The 19,282-nt window shown below is 49.1% G+C and overlaps 1 protein-coding gene across 3 annotated transcripts in view; it reads right to left on the bottom strand.

Moving 5' to 3' along the window:
- Nucleotides 1-14,660: 14,660 nt before the first annotated feature.
- TIMM44 (translocase of inner mitochondrial membrane 44) overlaps nucleotides 14,661-19,282 on the bottom strand; it is a 49,439-nt gene continuing 44,817 nt past the window's right edge. For all 3 annotated transcript variants that reach the window (XM_038384499.2, XM_043502872.1, XM_038384502.2), the window contains one exon: nucleotides 14,661-15,970. In XM_038384499.2, the coding sequence (XP_038240427.1) occupies nucleotides 15,851-15,970 (120 nt within the window). In that variant the 3' untranslated portion in view covers nucleotides 14,661-15,850. The remainder of the gene's footprint in view (nucleotides 15,971-19,282) is intronic.

Genomic DNA, 19,282 nt, shown 5'->3' with positions numbered 1-19,282 from the left:
CACGTAGGGTTAAATACAAGTGCACACCCACACTCACGTGATCACCTTAAATACATTGTTACAAAGTTATTTATCATCTATAAGGCCCAGAGTGGGTCAGACCTTCCCCATGAAATCTAGCTATGGGAGGGGCAGGGCAAGGGGGGGCAGCAGGACACTCCAACGAGGAGCTCCTACTGGGTATTGAGCTCCAGCTGCTATAGTCCCAACCGGGCTGGGGAGGGACAGGACTGCATGGCTGCTGCGGGGCAGGGGAGATCAGACCCACCTCCAGGTACCTCCCCCTGCTGCAAGAAGCTCTGGGGCTGCTGCCTTCAGTGTCCAGCTCTGAAGGCAGTGCAGAAGTGAGGGTGGCAATCCCACAACCCCCCACAACAGCTTTTCAACCCCCCCACCCCCTTTTGGGCAGCGCCAGTGGCTCCATGGAGCCGGGCCCATGCTCAGAAGGGGCCCAGGCCTGCTCTGCTTGCACTGTACCCCAACCGAGACCCCGCCAGCCCGCTGGCTCCCCATACCCGTCACTTGCTTCTCTTGGCTGGCCAGCCAATGCTCCCCTCCACCCCCTGGCCTCACCCACCGACTCCTCTCTGCCCCCAGCCATACCCCAGTGCACCTCCAACTCCCTGCAGCCTCTGCTTCCCACCACTTGTGGGGCCCCACCCATCTCCCCGGAGCTGAGACACCCGGGACTGGTGCAGAATCCTGAGCAGTCTAGGCCAGCTGGGGGGGGGCAGTGAGGGCGGGGGGCTTGGCTGGGCCCCTCCAGGCAAGTGGGTCCTGAGCGGGCCCGGCTGGGACAGGCCTTGGCCTGGCTGATTGCGTCACTCCCGAGGGTCCGGAGCAATTCCCGGCCCTGGGACTGGCCCTGGCTGCGCTGCCGGCTCAGCCCAGCAGTCAGTCACCTCCCAGCAGGGCCGGTGAGTGCGGCCGGGAGGCAGGGCGTGGGGAATGGGTTTCTTGGGGGTCTGGGAGGATGCTGGGCTGTGAGGGGGCGGGGAAGATGTATATGTTGGGGCAACTAGGGAGTGGGGGTTCTGTGTGGGGTGATGGGCAGTTGTGGTGGGGCTGTGGGTAAGGGGGGCTCTGGACAGGGGTGGTGTTGTGCAGTGTGCTGTGCGTTTGGGGGGGGACCTGGAGGGGGGCCCTGGGCATAGTGGGTCGGGGGGGTGTCTCTGGCCATAGAAAGTTGGGGGGGATTGCAGAGGTGCCGACTTTCTGATTTCCCCGGGGGCAACAGGCCCTGCTCTTCTCCAACCTTTCCCCCGAGACCCCACCCCAGCCCCACCTCTTTCTATCCCATTCCATACCCTCCTCCGAGCACCCCCAGCCTCGCTCTGCCTCTTCCTGCCCCTGCTCCTTCCCCTCCCCTCCAGCACCTCTTGCCCGCCGCTGAACAGCTGATCAGCCATGCCCCATTGCCCTTGGCTGGCCCCTCGCTCTGGGGACCAACCTCCCTGCACCATGTTCCATTACCCCCAGGGGGGCCCACAAATATGTTTGGCACCGGGCCCACAAAAGGTTAATCTGGCCCTGCTTTTGGGTTGGGACCCTCAGGGGTACAACATGTGTAACTGACTAATTTTAAAACTCTCTGGCTGTGAAATTGACCAAAACGGATCATGAATTTGGTAGGGCCCTAATTATATATTGTATAAACACTTTTCTGCCTAACCCTAAGATCAGTTTGCTAACGCAGTTGTTCACCTGATTGGATTGCTGACCACAATGTCTGCCTGATTGAACTGCTGACCCAGGTGTCTACCTGATCAGGTTGCTGGCTCAGCTTTTCACCAGGCTGTTCGCTTTCCTTGCCAGACAAGCAGGCACCTTTTCACATGTCCCAACACCTACAATATACATTTTACACATCACATTCGACCCCTGGGGAAGGAAGGTGACCGCCTGAGGTCCCACCCACATGTTGTGTTCAGTCCTGTCTTGAACTGCAGTCAAAGGAAGCCACAGTTCTCAGCCAGTGACGAGCTCGGGGGTGCAGCCCAGCCAGCAAATGGGTCAAGCGTAAGGGGAGGGTAGCCGGTACCACCTGGGCATTCAGGGCAGGCTCACAATGAGGTAAGCCACGCAAGGGAAGCAGCTGAAGGGGATTTATGGTGCATCCCCGGTTCTGGCCCCCTGCCCTGTGTAGCCCACACCTCCGTTGCCTGCTATTGGTGCAGCATGAACCTTGCATGGGTGGAGCCCCCACCAAATCAGGCCTCACATAAATAGGTGCCAGAGTAGCAGCCGTGTTAGTCTGTATTCACAAAAAGAAAAGGAGTACTTGTGGCACCTTAGAGACTAACAAATTTATTAGAGCATAAGCTTTCGTGAGCTACAGCTCACTTCATTGGATAATGCATCCGATGAAGTGAGCTGTAGCTCACGAAAGCTTATGCTCTAATAAATTTGTTAGTCTCTAAGGTGCCACAAGTACTCCTTTTCTTTTTATAAATAGGTGCTTATGCCCTTTGCTCGAGCCAGAGCCACTTGTGCTTTTGGATTCAGAGCATCAGGGTTCAGCCCCCGCAGGCATGAGTGTCACTGCATGGGTTCCTCCGCATGTATCCTTGTTCTAAGAATACAGCCTGTGCTGTTCTGTCCCAAGCGCCTCCCCTAGTGATGCTCGGGTTGTATCACCTAGATCTGTGTCCCTGAGAAACCAGCGTCTCTGCTGCCCTTGCTCCAACAGTGACTCCTGAGCAGCATCCAGCAACAAAGGAAGCAAAATCTCTGCGGGAATCCAGAGCCAACCTGGCCCAAGGACATATCCTGCAGCAGGCTGGAGACGAGCTCTGGAAGATTCAGCTCCTTAGGGCAATGGCATTGGAGAGGAACCGAGAGCGTTCTAGGAATGTCTTGTAATGCAGTGTGGACACTGCCGTCTCACTCTGACGTCTGACTGCAGCCCTGGCGTTTTGAACAGAGACCTCAGCCAATAATGTGAGTGAAACAAACTAGTCCCCCCTGCTGCTACATGAGGTGCCCCGCTCTGAGGTTGTGACTGGTCACATAACCTGTCAATCTAATCCAGCAGACAGAGGGCTGTGCATCATCCCAAAGGCATAACATAAGAACAGGATCACACCAATGGTCCATCTAGGCCAGTAGCCTGTCACTGACAGTGCCCAGTGCCAGATGCTTGGGTGATCCATCCCGTCATCCAGTCCCAGGGGCTGGCAGTCAGAGGATTAGGGACACCCAGAGTATGGGGTCACATCCCTGGCCATCTTGGCTATTAGCCATTGTTGGACCTATTCTCTGTGAATGTATCTGATTCTTTTCTGACTCTATTTATACTTTTGGCCTTCACAAGGTCTCCTGGCAAGGAGTTCCACAGGTTGACTGTGCGTTGTGTGAAGAAATGCTTCCTTTTTTTGTTTTAAACCTGCTGTCTATTCATGTCATTGGGTGACCCCTAGTTCTTGTGTTATGAGGAGTAAATAATACTTCCTTATTCACTTTCTCCACACCACTCATGATTTTATAGACCTCGATCAGATCCCCCCCTTTAATCATCTCTTTTCCAAGCTGAAAAGTCCCAGTCTTTTAAATCTCTCCTCACACGGAAGCTGTTCCATCCCCCTCATCATTTTTGTTGCTCTTCTCTTTACTTTTTCCAATTCTAATATGTCTGTTTTGAGACCAGGTAAACAACTGCATGGAGTATTCATGGTGTGGGCATCACTGTTCCCTCACAGATCTTAAACCCCGCACACACGGCGAAACCCCACGCATGCAAAAAATGATACTACATCGGAGCCAGGCCAAAATATCATTTACGGGCGACTTTTGACATTGTTCGCCCTCCATCTATCACCACAGCCAGATTCTACTAGCTGGCAAGGGGGAGAAAGGGAAAGGAGGTTACATTTCCTTTTTCTAAGTATTTAAAAATGACATTTATAAAATAATATGGTGTAAAACTATTATCACAAATTGCAAATTAAAACTTTTTAAATGTGTAAGCATTTTACTTGCTTGGGTGCATTTGCCTCATGGCGCACAAATTTGAACTCTGCTTCAAAAATTTGCACAGAAGAAATTTTTTGCGCACGCAGCCTGTCAAAAATTAGAGGGAACATTGGTGGGCATACCATAGATTTATATAGAGTCATTATGATATTTTCTGTCTTATTTCCTAATGGTTCCTAACATTCTCTTAGTTTTTTTTTTGCTTGCTGATGCACATTGAGTGGATGTTTTCAGAGAACTATCCATGATGACTTCAAGATCTTTCTTGAGTGGCAACAGCTAATTCAGACCCCATCATTTACGCTGCCTCTCTCCTCCAATAGCTAGATTTCACGGGGGAGGTCTGATTTCATGGTCTGTGCTGTGTTTTTCACAGTTATGAGTTTTATAGGGTCCTGTTTATGAATAAGTTGAATAGTACTAGTTCCAGTACAGAACCTTAGGGGACCCTGCTATTTACTGCTCTCCATTCTGAAAACTGACTATTTATTCCTACCCTTTGTTTTCTATCTTTTAACCAGTTACCGATCCATGAAAGGACCTTCCCTTTTATCCCATGACAGTTTACTTTGCTTAAGAGCCTTTGGTGAGGGACCTTGTCAAAGGCTTTCTGAAAGTCCAAGTGCACTATATTCACTGGATTCCCCCTGTCCACGTTTGTTGACCCCATCAAAGAATTCTAGTAGATTGGTGAGGCATGATTTCCCTTTACAAAAGCCATCTTGATTCTTCCCCAACAAATCAGATTCATCTATGTGTCTGATAATTCTGTTCATTATAGTGTCAATCAATTTGCCTGGTACTGAAGTTAGGCCTGTAATTCCCAAGATAATCTGTGGAGCCTTTTTAAAAAATTGGTGTTACATTGGCTACCTTCCAGTCCTCTGGTCTAGAGGCTGATTTAAGGTGATATGTTACATACCACAGTTAGTAGTTCTGCAATTTCACATTTGAGTTCCTTTACAGCTCTTGAGTGATACCATCTGGTCCTGGTGATTTATCACTGTTTAATTTGTCAATTTTCTCCAAAACCTCCTCTGTCAACACTTCAATCTGGGACAGTTCCTCAGACTTGTCACCTAACAAGTATGTCTCAGGTGTAAGAATCTCCCTTCGTCCTCTGCAGTGAACACCAACAGAAATAATTCATTTACCTTCTCCACTACAGCCTTGTTTTCCTTGAGTGCTCCTTTAGCACCTTGATTAGGGACATGAAAACATTTTGCAAATATTTTGGAACAACTATCAAGAAACTGCAGCGGTACCAGAGCCACAGAGCCCTTAATGCGGACAGACCAAGCTTCACACTGCCAGGGGTGTGCCCAGCTAGAGGATCACAGGACATTTCTACTACAGGATATTCAGTGCAAAGGCTTGGGGCTCTCTGGCTGCCTGCTGCAGACAGGCAGCGCCAAGAGACCAGCCCATGGGAAGGGCAGGGGCTGTAAACAAGTCAACATTCATTAGTTTTGCAAGTTTTAGTTAAAATGTTGTAAAAGGCAGGAAATTGCAGCTGGTATTTCAAATATTATTTTCATTGTTTTTATGGCAGAAGCATTCAAGAGCCCCAGCAGTACTAAGTGGATGCATGGTCTGAGCCACGCAGTCAGGCCTACGTACTCTAGGGCAGGTGACTTCCTTCCACCCTTTTCTGAAGCTGGGTGTCCCTGTGCTATGGAGTGGAGCATTTCCTCCCCCATCTATGTTCTCTTTAACTATAACCCGCAGCTCGACTATGTGTCCAACTGATTCCTGCATAACTCGGCAGCAGCGAGAGCAGCCCCCCACTGGGCACCAGGGCTAGCTGTTACAGAAAAGCCAGGCAGGGATCTCCAGGACCAACCCACCAGAGTTTTAAGGTACATATTTAGTGCAGAATTTCTTGATTGGTTAATTGCCTAAGAACTCGCCCTTCATGAAGAAAAGGTTCAGAATGCTCCTCAGATAAACTCTCAGCAAGACACAATGGCTTGATCATTGGCTTAACTGGATAATTGCCTCCACCTCTTGTATTGTGTCAGTCCCAGTCCTCATTGCGTCCCAAAGCTAGCTCCTCTGGTCCCTCTCTGCTACCCTGAAGACAAGATCCATGCACAGAGGGCTGTGTTGTTTTCCCAGCAGACAGGGGCTATTGGGACATATTACACAGAGCTATATTCTACAGATCCTCTTCCCCATTGTCCTCTGTCTAACTCTAGTAACTCAGCTAAGGGCTCCTATTGGCTTTTATCATTTCACGTCAAACAGTTCAGTGCCTCTTTCCAGGTTCCAAATTTAAGCTCTGCTTCCACTTCCTGGAGTTTACACTCTAATCTTCCATTTTCTCTTCCTACTCTGTGGCAGCCCAGCTCTGTAAATGCTCTAGCCCAGCTTAGAGGGATGTTTACTGTTAATTTAACATTACCAGGCCGCACTTTGCCGTTAATGCAGAGTCCTGGGCCTGGCTCTGGCCTACACTAGGAAATTAGGCTGATATAACTAGGTCTAAGGGATCTGAAAAATCCACAGCCCTGAGTGGCGGAGTTAAACTGACCTAACTGCCAGCGCCAAGGGGAATTCTCCTGTCAATCTAGCTACTGCCTCTCGGGGAGGTGGAGCACCTACAGTGACAGGAGAACCCCTCCCAGTGGTGCAGGTAACCTCTTCACGAGAGCACTACAGCCACACTGCTGCAGTGTTTCAAGTGTAGACAAGTCCTCTGTCACTTATTGGGAAAGTAGCTAGTGAGCCCCAGTAGCGATCAGGACCCCAGGGGGCTAGGCACTGTACACACCCATACCCAAGGCAGTCCCTGCCCTCAGAGATTTCTCTTCTAAGATGAGACACAGCAGATGTCTGTAAGACAGAGGCGGGAAACACAGGCTAACAGTGAAACGACTGATTTACACGAGATGCCCTGGTCAGCGCCCCAGCCACTGGCTTGGTCCATAGGCACCATGGCAGAGTAGAGCTTTAAGGAGAGATCTGAATCTAGTGTAGTTGGGGGAAAAGCTAGTAGTCTGGGGGGGTAACAGGAGTGTCATATGTAAGACGCAGGAGGTATCTGTACAGCTCTGCTCAGCCCTGGTGAGGCCTCAGCCGGAGTACTGTGTCCAGTTCTGGATGCCTCATGTTAGAAGAGATGTGAACAAACTGAAGAGAGTCCAGAGGAAAGCAAGAAAAATGATAAAAGGTTTAGGAAACCTGAGCTATGAAAAAACGTTACAAACCTGGGCATGTTTAGTCTTGAGAAAAGACGACTGAAGGAGAACTTGGTAACAGTTTTCAAATCCGTTAAGGGCTGTTTTGATAGCAGGCAGTCATTCTTCACGTCCTCTGATGGTAGGACAAGTAGTAAGGGGCTTAATCACAGCAAGGGAGATTTTGGTGAGATATTAGGAAAAACTCAGGGCAGTAAAGTCTCTAGAGTCTGCTTCCCAGGGAGGTTGTGGAATCCCTATTACCAGAGGTTTTTGAAAGCAGGTTGGACAAACACCTGCCAGGGATGGTCTAGGGTTACTTGGTCCTGCTTCAGGGCTAGATTTGATGACCACTTGAGCTCCCTCTCAGCTCTGATTTCTCTGATTCGATGAAGGCAGCTGGCTCGTGACTGTAGGGATTTTTACACCCAAAAGGGGTAGCACAGGAAAAAAGCACAAAAGGTGGTTGTAGGGAAACAAAGCACGGAGTGACTGCCTGTGTGAACCCCGTCCATCACCCCCGCCCCCGCTATTAAAGAGAATGAAGGGAACAAAATGCAGCCAGGGAATTGCATCAGCGTCTGATTCAACTTGAGAATTCTGAGATGTTTTATTGACATTTTCTTCCCCATAAGAAAAAGCATAGTCATCTCCTAGCTGCCTGGGCTGGTTTGCCCTGAGCCAGAGCAGGTCCCCTTGCCCTGCACAGGACCTAGGACACCATGGGCACATCTACATAGCAAATAGATACCAGCTGACTTGGGCTGCAAGGCTCTTTCACTCTGTGTTGACTGCCCAGCTTGGGCTGTAGCCCAGGCTCTAGGACCCTGTGGGGTGGGAGCCAGAGCTTGAGCTGGGCAGTCTACACAGTGATGAAACAGCCCTGTACCCTGAGCCCCACGAGCCTGCGTCATATGTCTAGTTGCTGTATGGACATACCCCCTGTGAACAGTCATTGTCCAGGACCAAATGCTTTGGTCCTGCTGTTGATTCAAGGAAGGGTGTAGAGCAGCATGCTGGGGGCAGCTCAAGGCTTTGACCTTGATCTTCAAAGCCCAAGATGGTTTTGGTCCCAAAGTGCTGAGAGCACCCAGGCTCCTGAGAACTGAAAATGGCCCTGGCCAACCTGCAGAGCTGCTGCCTCCCAGTAGCCTAGCGAAGCCCGCATTAGAGCAAAGCCAGGACGCGACCACAGTGTTTCTGAGGTTAGGGGTTTATTCGGGGGTTGTCTGGTTTTATTTTGGGAACTACTTGCCTAGAGACAAGCACACTGCAAGACGTGGGAGAGCAAGAACACGCAGGCAGCTGCTCAGTAGGGGAGAGGGGGAGCCTGGCTCCCATGAGAAGGTGCTTCCCCGAGTGGGTTTAAACAACCCACAGAAAGACTGCAGAACAGTAGCTTGGGAGCCCACAAGAGCAGCACCCAGTAGCACCCAGTGTTGGCCTGTGAGGTAGGGGGTTTCCCTCAATTAACACAGAAGCCCAGTACTCAGGACAAATGGGTTCCCTTCGCAGCCTCCCTCTGTTACGCTGGCTGAGGCACTGAGTAATGGTGAGTTAGGGTCCAGCCTTCTGTGCAAGTCCCCGGCAGGTAACCATAGGCTTGCTCTCCACCCATGCTGATTACACCAAGGGAGAGGCTCATGGGTCAAGCTGAGCAAGGAACGTGCAACATTTCTCAGGGAATTCAGTCTTTTTCCAACAGCCAAATCCCCGGGCAGACAGTGCTCACCTCAGGCAGCTGTCTAATCCAGGGCTGGGTAGTTTTAATTCTCTAGATTGGTTACAGACTGCACCAGATCATCAGGTTTGGTATTGTAAATCCAAGCTGTGATTGACTGACTAAAGCATGTGCTATGTCTGTGTCATTGGAAGAGCACAGCACCACATCCAGAACACACACTCAGGTATGCTGTTGTCACATGGCAACGAGGGCAAATCCTCTGCTTTGTAGGTGATTGAAACCCAGGCCCAGTGCAGAGTAAGATTGCTAGGGTTTCCTGGCAGATTACTGATCACCCTCCAACAAGAAAGCGGGGGAAGCTGATTCTGATTTTGGGGGGCTCAGGCCCAGAATTTGTGCATGCACCAGGCAATCAGACTTCTCCGAGCTGTTTTTACAGCTGTGCCAGTGCTAAAAGACAACGTTCGCTTCACCTCTGCTCTCCCAGCAGTGAATAAAGCAGCATTTGCATGCAGGGCCAGCCCCCTGGCCGAGATGCGAGTTCCAATCAGTTTGCTGATGAAGGTGATCTTTCACAGCAACATCTTCTTCCTCAAACACTGAACAAGACCTAAGCCCACCATCTGTCCTCTCACTGCTGGAGCTGGTCAGACAGAGGGACTCACCCGGCCCCTTACCGTGTTCTGCAGTGTGATATTTATTTTGTTCAGATATTAGGCACTGTGACAGAGACAAGGACAGAGCTTTGTCACAACTGGTGTTACAGGTGGGATCTCGTCCACAGCATAGCAGAAGAGGTTTTTTGTTTGTTTGTTTTTTAAAAAGTGCATGGGGGTTTGGATTTTTTTGTTTTGGTTTGGTTTTTGTTTGTTTGCTTTGTACCACAATGGAGGAGGTGCTCAGAGCCCTGGAACAAGCCACGGCAGCCCAGCAGGAGGCCACCCGGGTTCAGGCAATGGCACAACAGGAGTCTATGCAGCTACAGCAGGAAACTAATCAATTATTGATGAGCCAGGCGACCCAAGATCCTGCTCTCTTGAGAGAGGTGGTGGACAGCTGAAGATCCTTACCACCCAGGCCCAGGGGTCCGACGGAATGCAAACCATGAGGGCCACAGGTTGTCTGCCAAAGATGATGTCAGGAGATGACGGAGAGACATATCTCTTCTCATTCGAAAGGACTGCTCAGCATGAGGCGTGGCCCCAGGAGCAGTGGGCCAGCATCCTCCCCCCTTTTTTGAGTGGAGAGGCCCAGGCGGCCTACTTTGACTTGCCTGCCACAGATGCCACCGACCATACCCGTCTGAAGGCAGAGATCTTAGCACAAGCAGGGGTAATGGCAGCGGTAAGAGCCCAGAGGTTCCATGAGTGGGAAATACCAGGAAAATAAACCCCCGAGGTCCCAGCTATTTGACCTCATACACCTTGCACGGAAGTGATTACAGCTCGAGGTGTGCAGGCCGGAGGAGATTTTGGAAACCCTAGTCATAGACCATTACATGCGGGGACTGCCGCTGGATCTCCGCAAATGGGTAGGCCAGACCAATCCATCCACGTACAATGAGATGATCACAGTGGTAGAAAGACAGATGACAGCAAGGGGACTAACCCGACTACCCAAGGAAGGCCCCTTTCGAAGCAAGCACCCGACCCCAACCCTGGAAGGTTGGGCAACCAAACCCCTGGGGAGTTCTAAGTGGAAGAACGGGGGGGGGGGGACTGAAAACCAGCAGGGATCCCAGAAGGAAGGGATTGGCCTGAGTGGGGGGAGCCCTGGGACTAAACCCCCTAACCCCCGGGATAGGGGAGTGATTAAAAGCAATTATAGATGTTATGCATGTGGGGAGTGGAGATACATAGCAGCCCAGTGTCCCAGCCCCGAGGAGCCTATGCAATGTAACTTGGGGGATTGGGAGGTCCCATGCTCCCTTATCCACCTCGTGGGGGTCGCATTAGCCCCGCATAATTACACCAGGCCAGTGAGGATAAATGGAGCAGAGACTACAGCACTTGTGGACTCTGGGAGTGCTATCACCCTCATATCGGGTAAACTGGTAAAAAATTGTGAGTTGCTACAAGTCAAACGCGTAGCAGTAACGTGCGTGCATGGGGCCGTGAGCCATTACCTCACTATCCCAGTGGAGACAGAGGTTCAGGGAAATCCCATGGAGGTGACTGTGGGTGTAGTTCCTAAACTCCCATAGCCTGTAGTCAGTGGGAGGGACTATCCAGGGTTTGATATTTACTCCCCCCGGAGAGGCTGGAGGGAGGTGGGGACCCTGAGGACAGCGACTCGTCACTGGGAGAATATCAACCCCCGCTGTTCGCTGAGATTTCTCAGGATCTGTTCTCAGCCCCCCAAAATACCTGGAAGACAAAAAAGGAGAGGAAAGCCGCGAAGGCCTTGGGAACCCGGATCCTGACCCAGGGCCAGAAGACCTCCCTAGTAGGCAGATGGATGCAAGCAGCCAACAGAGAAACTTCCACCCCAGAAGGTGAGCCAGAAGTTGTCCCCAGCCATGACGGCGGTGAACAGTTGGAAGAAGCAGAAGTTGCCCCCTGGGAGCTTGGGCAGGTTAGTCCCGGGAGACACACTTTTGGGCAGGACCAAGCGGAGGACCCCAGGTATGATAACGCCAGGAAAGAAGTGGCAGAGATCGATGGGATACCCGTGGATGGGAAGGTCCGGGGTCCCGGACCTTACTTTATAGTGAAGAAAGATCTCCTGTATCGCGTGGTGCAAATGCGGGAGCAAGAGATACAACAACTTCTGGTGCTACGAAAACATCAAAAAGCCATATTGAGACTTGCCCACAGTCACCTGTTTGGAGGACACCTAGGGGCAGAGAAAACCCAGGCACAGATCCTGCGGAGGTTCTTCTGGCCAGGAGTACATGAAGATGTCTGTCGATACTGCACCTCGTCCCGAGTGTCAGTTACATAGCCTTCGCCTGCACTTGCGGGCTCCTTTGGTACCTCTTCCAATAATAGAGGTTCCTTTTGAACGGATAGCTATGGATCTGGTAGGGCCCCTAGAGAAGACAGTTCAGGGCCACCAGCATGTGCTTGTTGTACTGGACTATGCAACCCGGTATCTGGAAGCTGTTCCCCTGTGCAACACAGCTTCCAAGACAATAGCTAAGGAGCTAGTACAGATCTTTGCCAGGTTGGACTACCCAAGGAGATATTGACTGATCAAGGGACACCTTTCATGTCCAAGTTGATGAAAGATCTCTGTTCATTGCTCCATGTACAAGCCCAACGGACCTCTGTATACCATCCGCAAACAGATGGCCTTGTGGAAAGGTTCAATAGGACCCTCAAGGCCACGATCAGAAAAGTGGTGAGCCGGGATGGGAAAGATTGGGATACCCTATTGCCTTACCTCATGTTCGCCATCTGGGAGGTTCCGCAAGCCTCCACGGATTTCTCTCCATTCGAACTACTATATGGGCACCCCCTCAGGGCATATTGGATATAGCCAGAGAAGCCTGGGAAGAGGAGCCAAATCCCGGAAGGAACATATTTGAGCATGTACTGCAAATGAGAGATCGGATAGCCCGAGTTACGCCCATTGTACGGGAACACTTGGAGAGAGCACAGGAGACCCAACGAACCCATTATAGCCACCAAGCGAAGCTTCGATGGTTCCAACCAGGGGATTGGGTGATGGTACTGGTGCCCACAGCAGAAAGTAAACTGTTGGCCCAGTGGCAGGGACCCTATGAAATAATCGAAGCCGTGGGAGAGGGAAACTATAAGGTACGGCAGCCAGGCCGCCGGAAATCGGAGCAAATTTACCACATCAATCTTATAAAACCTTGGCACGATCGAGAGACATGCTTAGTCATGCAGGAGACCCTTCCCCAGGAGGATAACTTACACGAGCAAGTGAGGATATCATCCGACTTGACACTGATCCAAAAGATCGAGGCAGCCGACATGATTAATCGCAACAGAGATGTGTTCTCTACAAAACCAGGGCAAACGACTGAGACCTATCACCTTATCCGCACGATCTCCGGAGCCAAGGTAACATTGAGACCCTACCGAATCCCAGCAGCCAGAAGAGAGGAAATCACGGTCATAGTAAAGAAAATGTTAGAATTAGGGGTGATTGAAGAATCTTACAGTCAGTGGTCCAGTCCAATTGTTCTAGTGCCTAAAGCTGACGGTACCATGAGATTCTGTAATGACTTTCACCGACTGAATGAAATATCCCAGTTTGATGCATACCCCACACCATGCATTGATGAACTGGTTGACCGACTGGGTAGTACCCAATTCTTGACTACACTGCATCTGACAAAAGGGTACTGGCAGATACCTCTGACCAAAGAAGCTAAAGAAAAGACAGCATTCTCCACCCCAGATGGGCTATTCCAGTACACCACCCTCCCTTTTGGGCTACATGGGGCCCCAACCACATTCCAGAGCCTCATGGATAAGCTGCTGCACCCCCATATAGTTATGCAGCTATGTACCTAGATGATGTCATCATCCATACACCAGACTGGGGAACCCACTTGGAGAAAGTTGATGCAGTACTGTGCACCTTAAGGCGGGCTGGCCTCACTGCTAATCCCGCTAAATGTGCCATCGGGCTAGCAGAGGCTAGGTACCTGGGATATATTGTGGGAAGGGGCATAGTGAAGTCCCAAACGAATAAGCTAGAGGCAATTCAAAACTGGCCCCGGCTGACCTGAAAGAAGTAGGTCTGTGCGTTCCTAGGCATGGTAGGCTACTACCAACGGTTTATTCCCCACTTTTACCACTAGGGCAAGTACCCTAATGGACCTGGTGAAGGCCCGAGGTCCAGACATGGTAAAGTGGACCGACAGCAGAAGGGGCATTTACAGACCTTCAGATGGCCCTCTGTAATGACCCTGTACTCATAGCCCCGCACTTTAACAGGGAATTTGTTTTACAAACAGAGGCTTCCAAGGTGGGGTTGGGAGCAGTTCTGTTGCAAATGGTGGGAGAAGAGGAACACTCAATCCTCTACCTAAGCAGAGAGCTTCTCCCAAGAGAACAGAAATATGCAGTAGTCGAGAGGGAATGCCTTGCTGTCAAAGGGACTATGGAGACAGTGCGTTATTACCTCTTAGGCCAGCGATTTACTCTTGTGACAGACCATGCACCCCTCCAGTGAATGCAGCGGAATAAGGAAAAGAATGCAAGGGTCATCAGGTGGTTCTTATCCCTCCAACCATTCCAGTTCCGCATATGGCACAGGGCTGGATGCCACCATGGCAACACTGATGGTCTGTCACGAGCATACTGCCTGGCGTCCCAAGTTACCCAACTCTATGGTGTTGAGCGTGGGGGGGAATATGTGACAAAGGAAAGGACAGAGTTTTGTCACAGCACTGATACATAAATTCAAGACAATTTAAAAAAACTCAAATGACTCCACTGGTAAGAGCACCGGGGTGGAACCGGCTGGACTGAGAGCACGTCCATGGCCAGTAAAGCGCACACATTCCCCCGTCCTGAGAGCAGGAGACTCCGGTATGGCAGAGTTGTGCAAGATAACAGGTGCTGTTGAACTTGCTACATACATCGGACTGTCTGTAACAGCTGCTACAGGAATGATAATGACGCCTGGGCTAGACATTTGATTCCATTTAGATTCACCCAAAGAACTGCTCTGGATGCTCACTGGGGGGGGAGGGGGAGGAACAGGCAGAATGATTTTCTTTAATTACAAAGCAAAAAACAGCTCTTCTGCTTTGTGCGCATGGAGAATTAAAAAAACCCAGACTCAACATTCCTTTGAATCTCCTATTGGGTAAGTTATCCTCTACCCAAAGAAGTCACACCCTGACAAGAATCTTCACTCTTTATTGAAGGAGGCAGCAGAAGAATCTATGAACATGAAAACATCTTAGCTAAACCTCCATTTACCCAGCACCAGTTTGGATTCTGTGCCAGTAAACCTTCTCCAAGCTCTGCAGTCATCACACAGGTCCCAGTGAGAGGACAGATGTGCACCTCCACCTGCGGCAGGAGATTGTACCCTTCAATTTATATAGAGTAGGTAAGTGAATCATACCCTCTTCACTCAGTCTTAGCAATAAATAACTGGGTGTGGTGGTGGGGGTGCTATGTCCCAAGTTGTTTTTGCACCTTATTTGCTCTCTGTCCCATCTACAGCAGATAATGCCAACTGCTTGTGTCCATCTCTCTTGTCCCTAGTCAGTATTCTACAGCTCCCCCTCTTTCTCTCAGTCACAACTGGCACTCTGCCCAGGCAAGTACAGCTCATGTGACCACCCCTGGATCTGGGGAGATTCAAACACAAAGACTCTCTAAGCAGTGGGTCCTACCTGCATCAGAAGAGAACTGTGTGCAACACCACTGGGAGCACGCCTCACTGCTACAGCCAGGTCTGCAAACCTGCCTGGCCCTGTGTTGATATGGCCCCGCAGGACTCTCTGGAAGGCGCATGTGTGGAGGCATGGTTGCATTTGGTTTGGTAAAGTGCATGACACTGTATCAACAGAAGGTTGATCGATGCAACCTAGTAAGAGAGCAGCTGAGACTGGAATGTCCTGAAAGAACTTCGAGAGCCTTTCAAAGAGCTGGGGAGGCTACTTTTGGGTTATTATAGATGCTGACATTGCAAACAATATACGTCACTTTGCTACTGCCCAGTACCCACCTGAGTCCATGTCAGGAAGCACTAGGGAACATGGGGAGGAAAGAGGCCAGCCTCCTCCAGCTAAGATTTAAAAAGGAACCGACATCAGCTGCTAGTGTCTTAAATCAGTCACACTTAAATCTACTGCACATTCTTACAGCGTAAACCTAGCGCCGTGCCCAGAGCAGCCATGTCAGTCCCAGGCAGGTCACATCAGGGACTGGTGAAGTGATGGCACACCCAATAGCTGCCTCTTCTGAAAAGGAACCAACAGACTGTTCCCCACAGCTCCCTCCTTATACTGTAGGTTGGTGCAAGTTCAGACATGGCACTGGTGCAAGTGAGAGGTATAGGAAGCTCTTGGATGGTATTCTTAGAGGATCTGCTCTGTGCTTGAAGCAGAAATGTCCAATAACCTCCAGGCAGCATACGGGTTGAGTTCATCCTGGTCTCTGCAGAGCGCCCACACATACAGCATCCGCAGAACTTTGTCCTGAAACAAAAATTCACTTGTTAGAATTGAAACTACACACTGCAGAGAATACAGCACCGCTACGAGTCACTCCCCTCCCCGTCTCACAGAGAACACGGCACCACTGCTGGGCTATGAGTTTCTTCCCCCTGCCCACACATAGAGAACACAGCACGGCTATGGGCTACGAAACACCCAACCCCTCACAGAGAACTCGGCACCACTGCTGGGCTACAAATTCCTCACAGAGAACAGCACCGCTGCCAGGCTAGGAGTCCCCCCTACAAACACAGAACCACATCGCTGCTATACAAGTCCTACACTCATTTAATTTTTATCTTTTTTCTTTTTTTTATCTGCTTTAGTTAAGGTTTCCAAAATGCCATATATCATAAGCTCACTTTCTCTTGTGCAGTGTTTCAAAAACTTAACCTTTTGGGCTGAATTTTCCCTACTTAGCTTTTGCCCCAAAGGGTTATGATGCTTGAAAATTTGAGCCAGGTAGCCATTTGAGTTATATGGCAACAACACACACACACACACACACATTTTCCTGTTCTGACAACCAGTTTAACACACATAACCGAGGAGCAGCTGAACTCTGCATGGAATCTCCTGCAGTTAGTACCTCTGATTTCATAAAGCTGAGAGTATTTGAATATGGACTTGTGTGCATGCAAACATCTAAGTACACAATCTCCTATACCCTTGGGCTGGCTGGTGCCCATTAGGAAGCATGTTTGCCCTGCTCTTCTGTCATTATTAGCCTTTTATCTTTTTCCCACGTCTCCCTTGCCCTTCCTTCTCTCTTTAGTAACTGAGGAAATACAATACAAAAACCTCTTAACACAACTTTAACCTGCACTATGAAAAGTCACAAAACTGCAGGAAATGCAACCATTACATTTCCTTTCAGGTCAAAGCCCTGCACACATGTAGTACTCACTCTAGTCCTGTTATCCTGGGTCAATACGTATACAATAGAACTGCAGAGTTATGAACACCTCGGGAATGGAGGCTGTTTGTAACTCTGAAACACTCATAATTCTGAAGAAAACGTTATAGTTCTTCTTTCAAAAGTTTACAATTGAACATTGACTTAATACAGCTTTGAAACTTTACCATGCAGAAGAAAAATGCTGCTTCCCTTCTGTTTGTAGTTTACATTTAACTCAGTACTATACTGTATTTTGGGGGGTTTTTTAGTCTCTGCTGCTGCCCGATTGCATATTTCCGGTTCCAAATGAGGTGTGTGGTTGACTGGTCAGTTCGTAACTCTGGTGTTCATAACTCAGATTCTACTGTATTATTTTCCTGAAGAAATCTATGCTGTTAAGTGTATAAACATGCAAGATGGGTAATGGGGCTGAGTTAATTGCCACTGAAACCTTAATTTGCATTTTCTACCTGTTTGTGACAGTCAAACTCCATTTCATTACATTCTGTAATGAAAGAGGCAAACTAAGAAAGGAGAAAATTGGCACCAAAGCTGTGATTTATCTGGAAAGGTTTAGGCTCCTGAAAAATAGGTTGTTTTATTGGAAATGTGGCGGACAACTACAGGGATCTTGTGACATCAAAACACAGGGAAGATGGCTTTCTTATTGGGGAATGAGACATCATGGAACAAAGAAAACAACCCGTTACCTGCACTGTGGGAGTTCTGGGTGACTGATTTTACATTTTTATTAATAGGGCTACATCCTAAACTTGGATATGCAGTGGATGTTGCTGCATATATTCAAAGAAACTGGGACTGCAAACATCTGTGGACTCCCAGAAGTGGATTTCTAAACTGTAGTTATGTATTTAAGATTAAAATTTGTCCCTTATTCCCATGGGATGCTGTGACAGGCATAGCATCCTGTACCACAATCTCTCAGCATTAATTTTAAAGAGGATTCCTTGGACCTTTCAAAAATGCTTTGCAGGATGGTTAAAGGCCTATTTCCCCAGATCAACTGTGCAAAACTCTACAGGCATCTGTCCCCTGCTCTCTTTTTAAAGTGGCGTATTTGCTAGAACAACTAGCATAATCATTTCATATGTTCTCAAACCTCCTACGTATCCCACTGAGGGTGAGTTTGCAGCACTGTAGTGGGTGAGTACAAAGAGGGCAACACTGCAGCAGGAACAAGCACGATTTCTATTTAGCGAGTTACAGCTTGAGGCTCCCTGTTACCTAGAAGGTTATTTGCTCATGACTTCAAGGCACTGCAGGAGAAGCGCAACAGTAAAACTGAATCATGGCTCCCAGCCGGCCTGCAGCTGACACTGGATTAAAACTAAAGTTTCCTTTCCTTTCCAAGATTTTAATGCATCTCCCTGATTTATTACTGTTCTCAAGGAACCAGACAGAAAAGGGGCTTTGATATCCCCTTTGATAATTATCCCATCAATACACATCTTTTACCAATGGGCTAATTTAATGTGAGAAATCACTAAATAGATATCTCTTCCCTCTGCAGGGTGGGCTGCAAATCAGGCTGCAAGTCAGTCCAGATGGGCCCATCATTAAAATTAGTCCTTTTTTCTGTAAACCTACAGTCTGGGCTCAGGAGAATGGCTGAGAAAAGCCATTATTTATTAAACACGTATTAATTTTAATGGAAGGCTCCTGGAAACTGCCAGCTCCAGGCTCCTCGCAGCGTCACCTATTATACATCATTAAACTACTTAAAGCGAGAGCCGTCTGGAGAGCCTGCCACTCAGCCACACAGGGATTTCCAGAAAATTTCACAAGCTCTTAAACCCATGTGTCATTAACTCCCAAAATGAGCCTGACAGAACATATCTGCAGGACGGTGCTTAAGTGAATGACAGTGACACTTTCTAGAGTTTACACGGACAAATGAAACCACTGCAAGAAGTGATTCACACACAGATTCCAGGACAGGGCATGGTCAGTCAAGCATCCCCAGAGTAGCTTTCAGAGGTCCCAACACAGGACTGAGCCATGTGCAGTGTCCAGCATGAGGCGAGGAGAACAGTTTACATGGTTTGAGCCAGAACCTTAGTACAATTACAGTGGATCCAGAACCTAAACTCCCTGGGTTTGAGATTATTCTCCACCCCTCTTGCAATTTATTGATTTTCATTTCTCCCATTTCAATTCCATTTTGCTAATTTCTGCCCAAGTGTCCAGTATCTCTGGGCTCCTCACACCCAGAGGTCCCTCTCATCAAGGACAGAAAAAGGCAAGAAAACATGCATCCAAAACATACAAATAAACAAATTAAATATAAAAACAGGGAACAGCCCAACTTGGAAATGAAGGTCCTAGTATGCCCTGATTTGTCGTTCCCCCTCCTCAGTGCCTCAGTTTCCCCCATC

This window comes from Dermochelys coriacea, chromosome 25 (genome assembly GCF_009764565.3).
Source record: "Dermochelys coriacea isolate rDerCor1 chromosome 25, rDerCor1.pri.v4, whole genome shotgun sequence".
Taxonomy (NCBI): domain Eukaryota; kingdom Metazoa; phylum Chordata; order Testudines; family Dermochelyidae; genus Dermochelys; species Dermochelys coriacea.
Note: the sequence above shows the minus strand (reverse complement) of the source record. Positions and strands in the feature narration are given on the sequence as shown.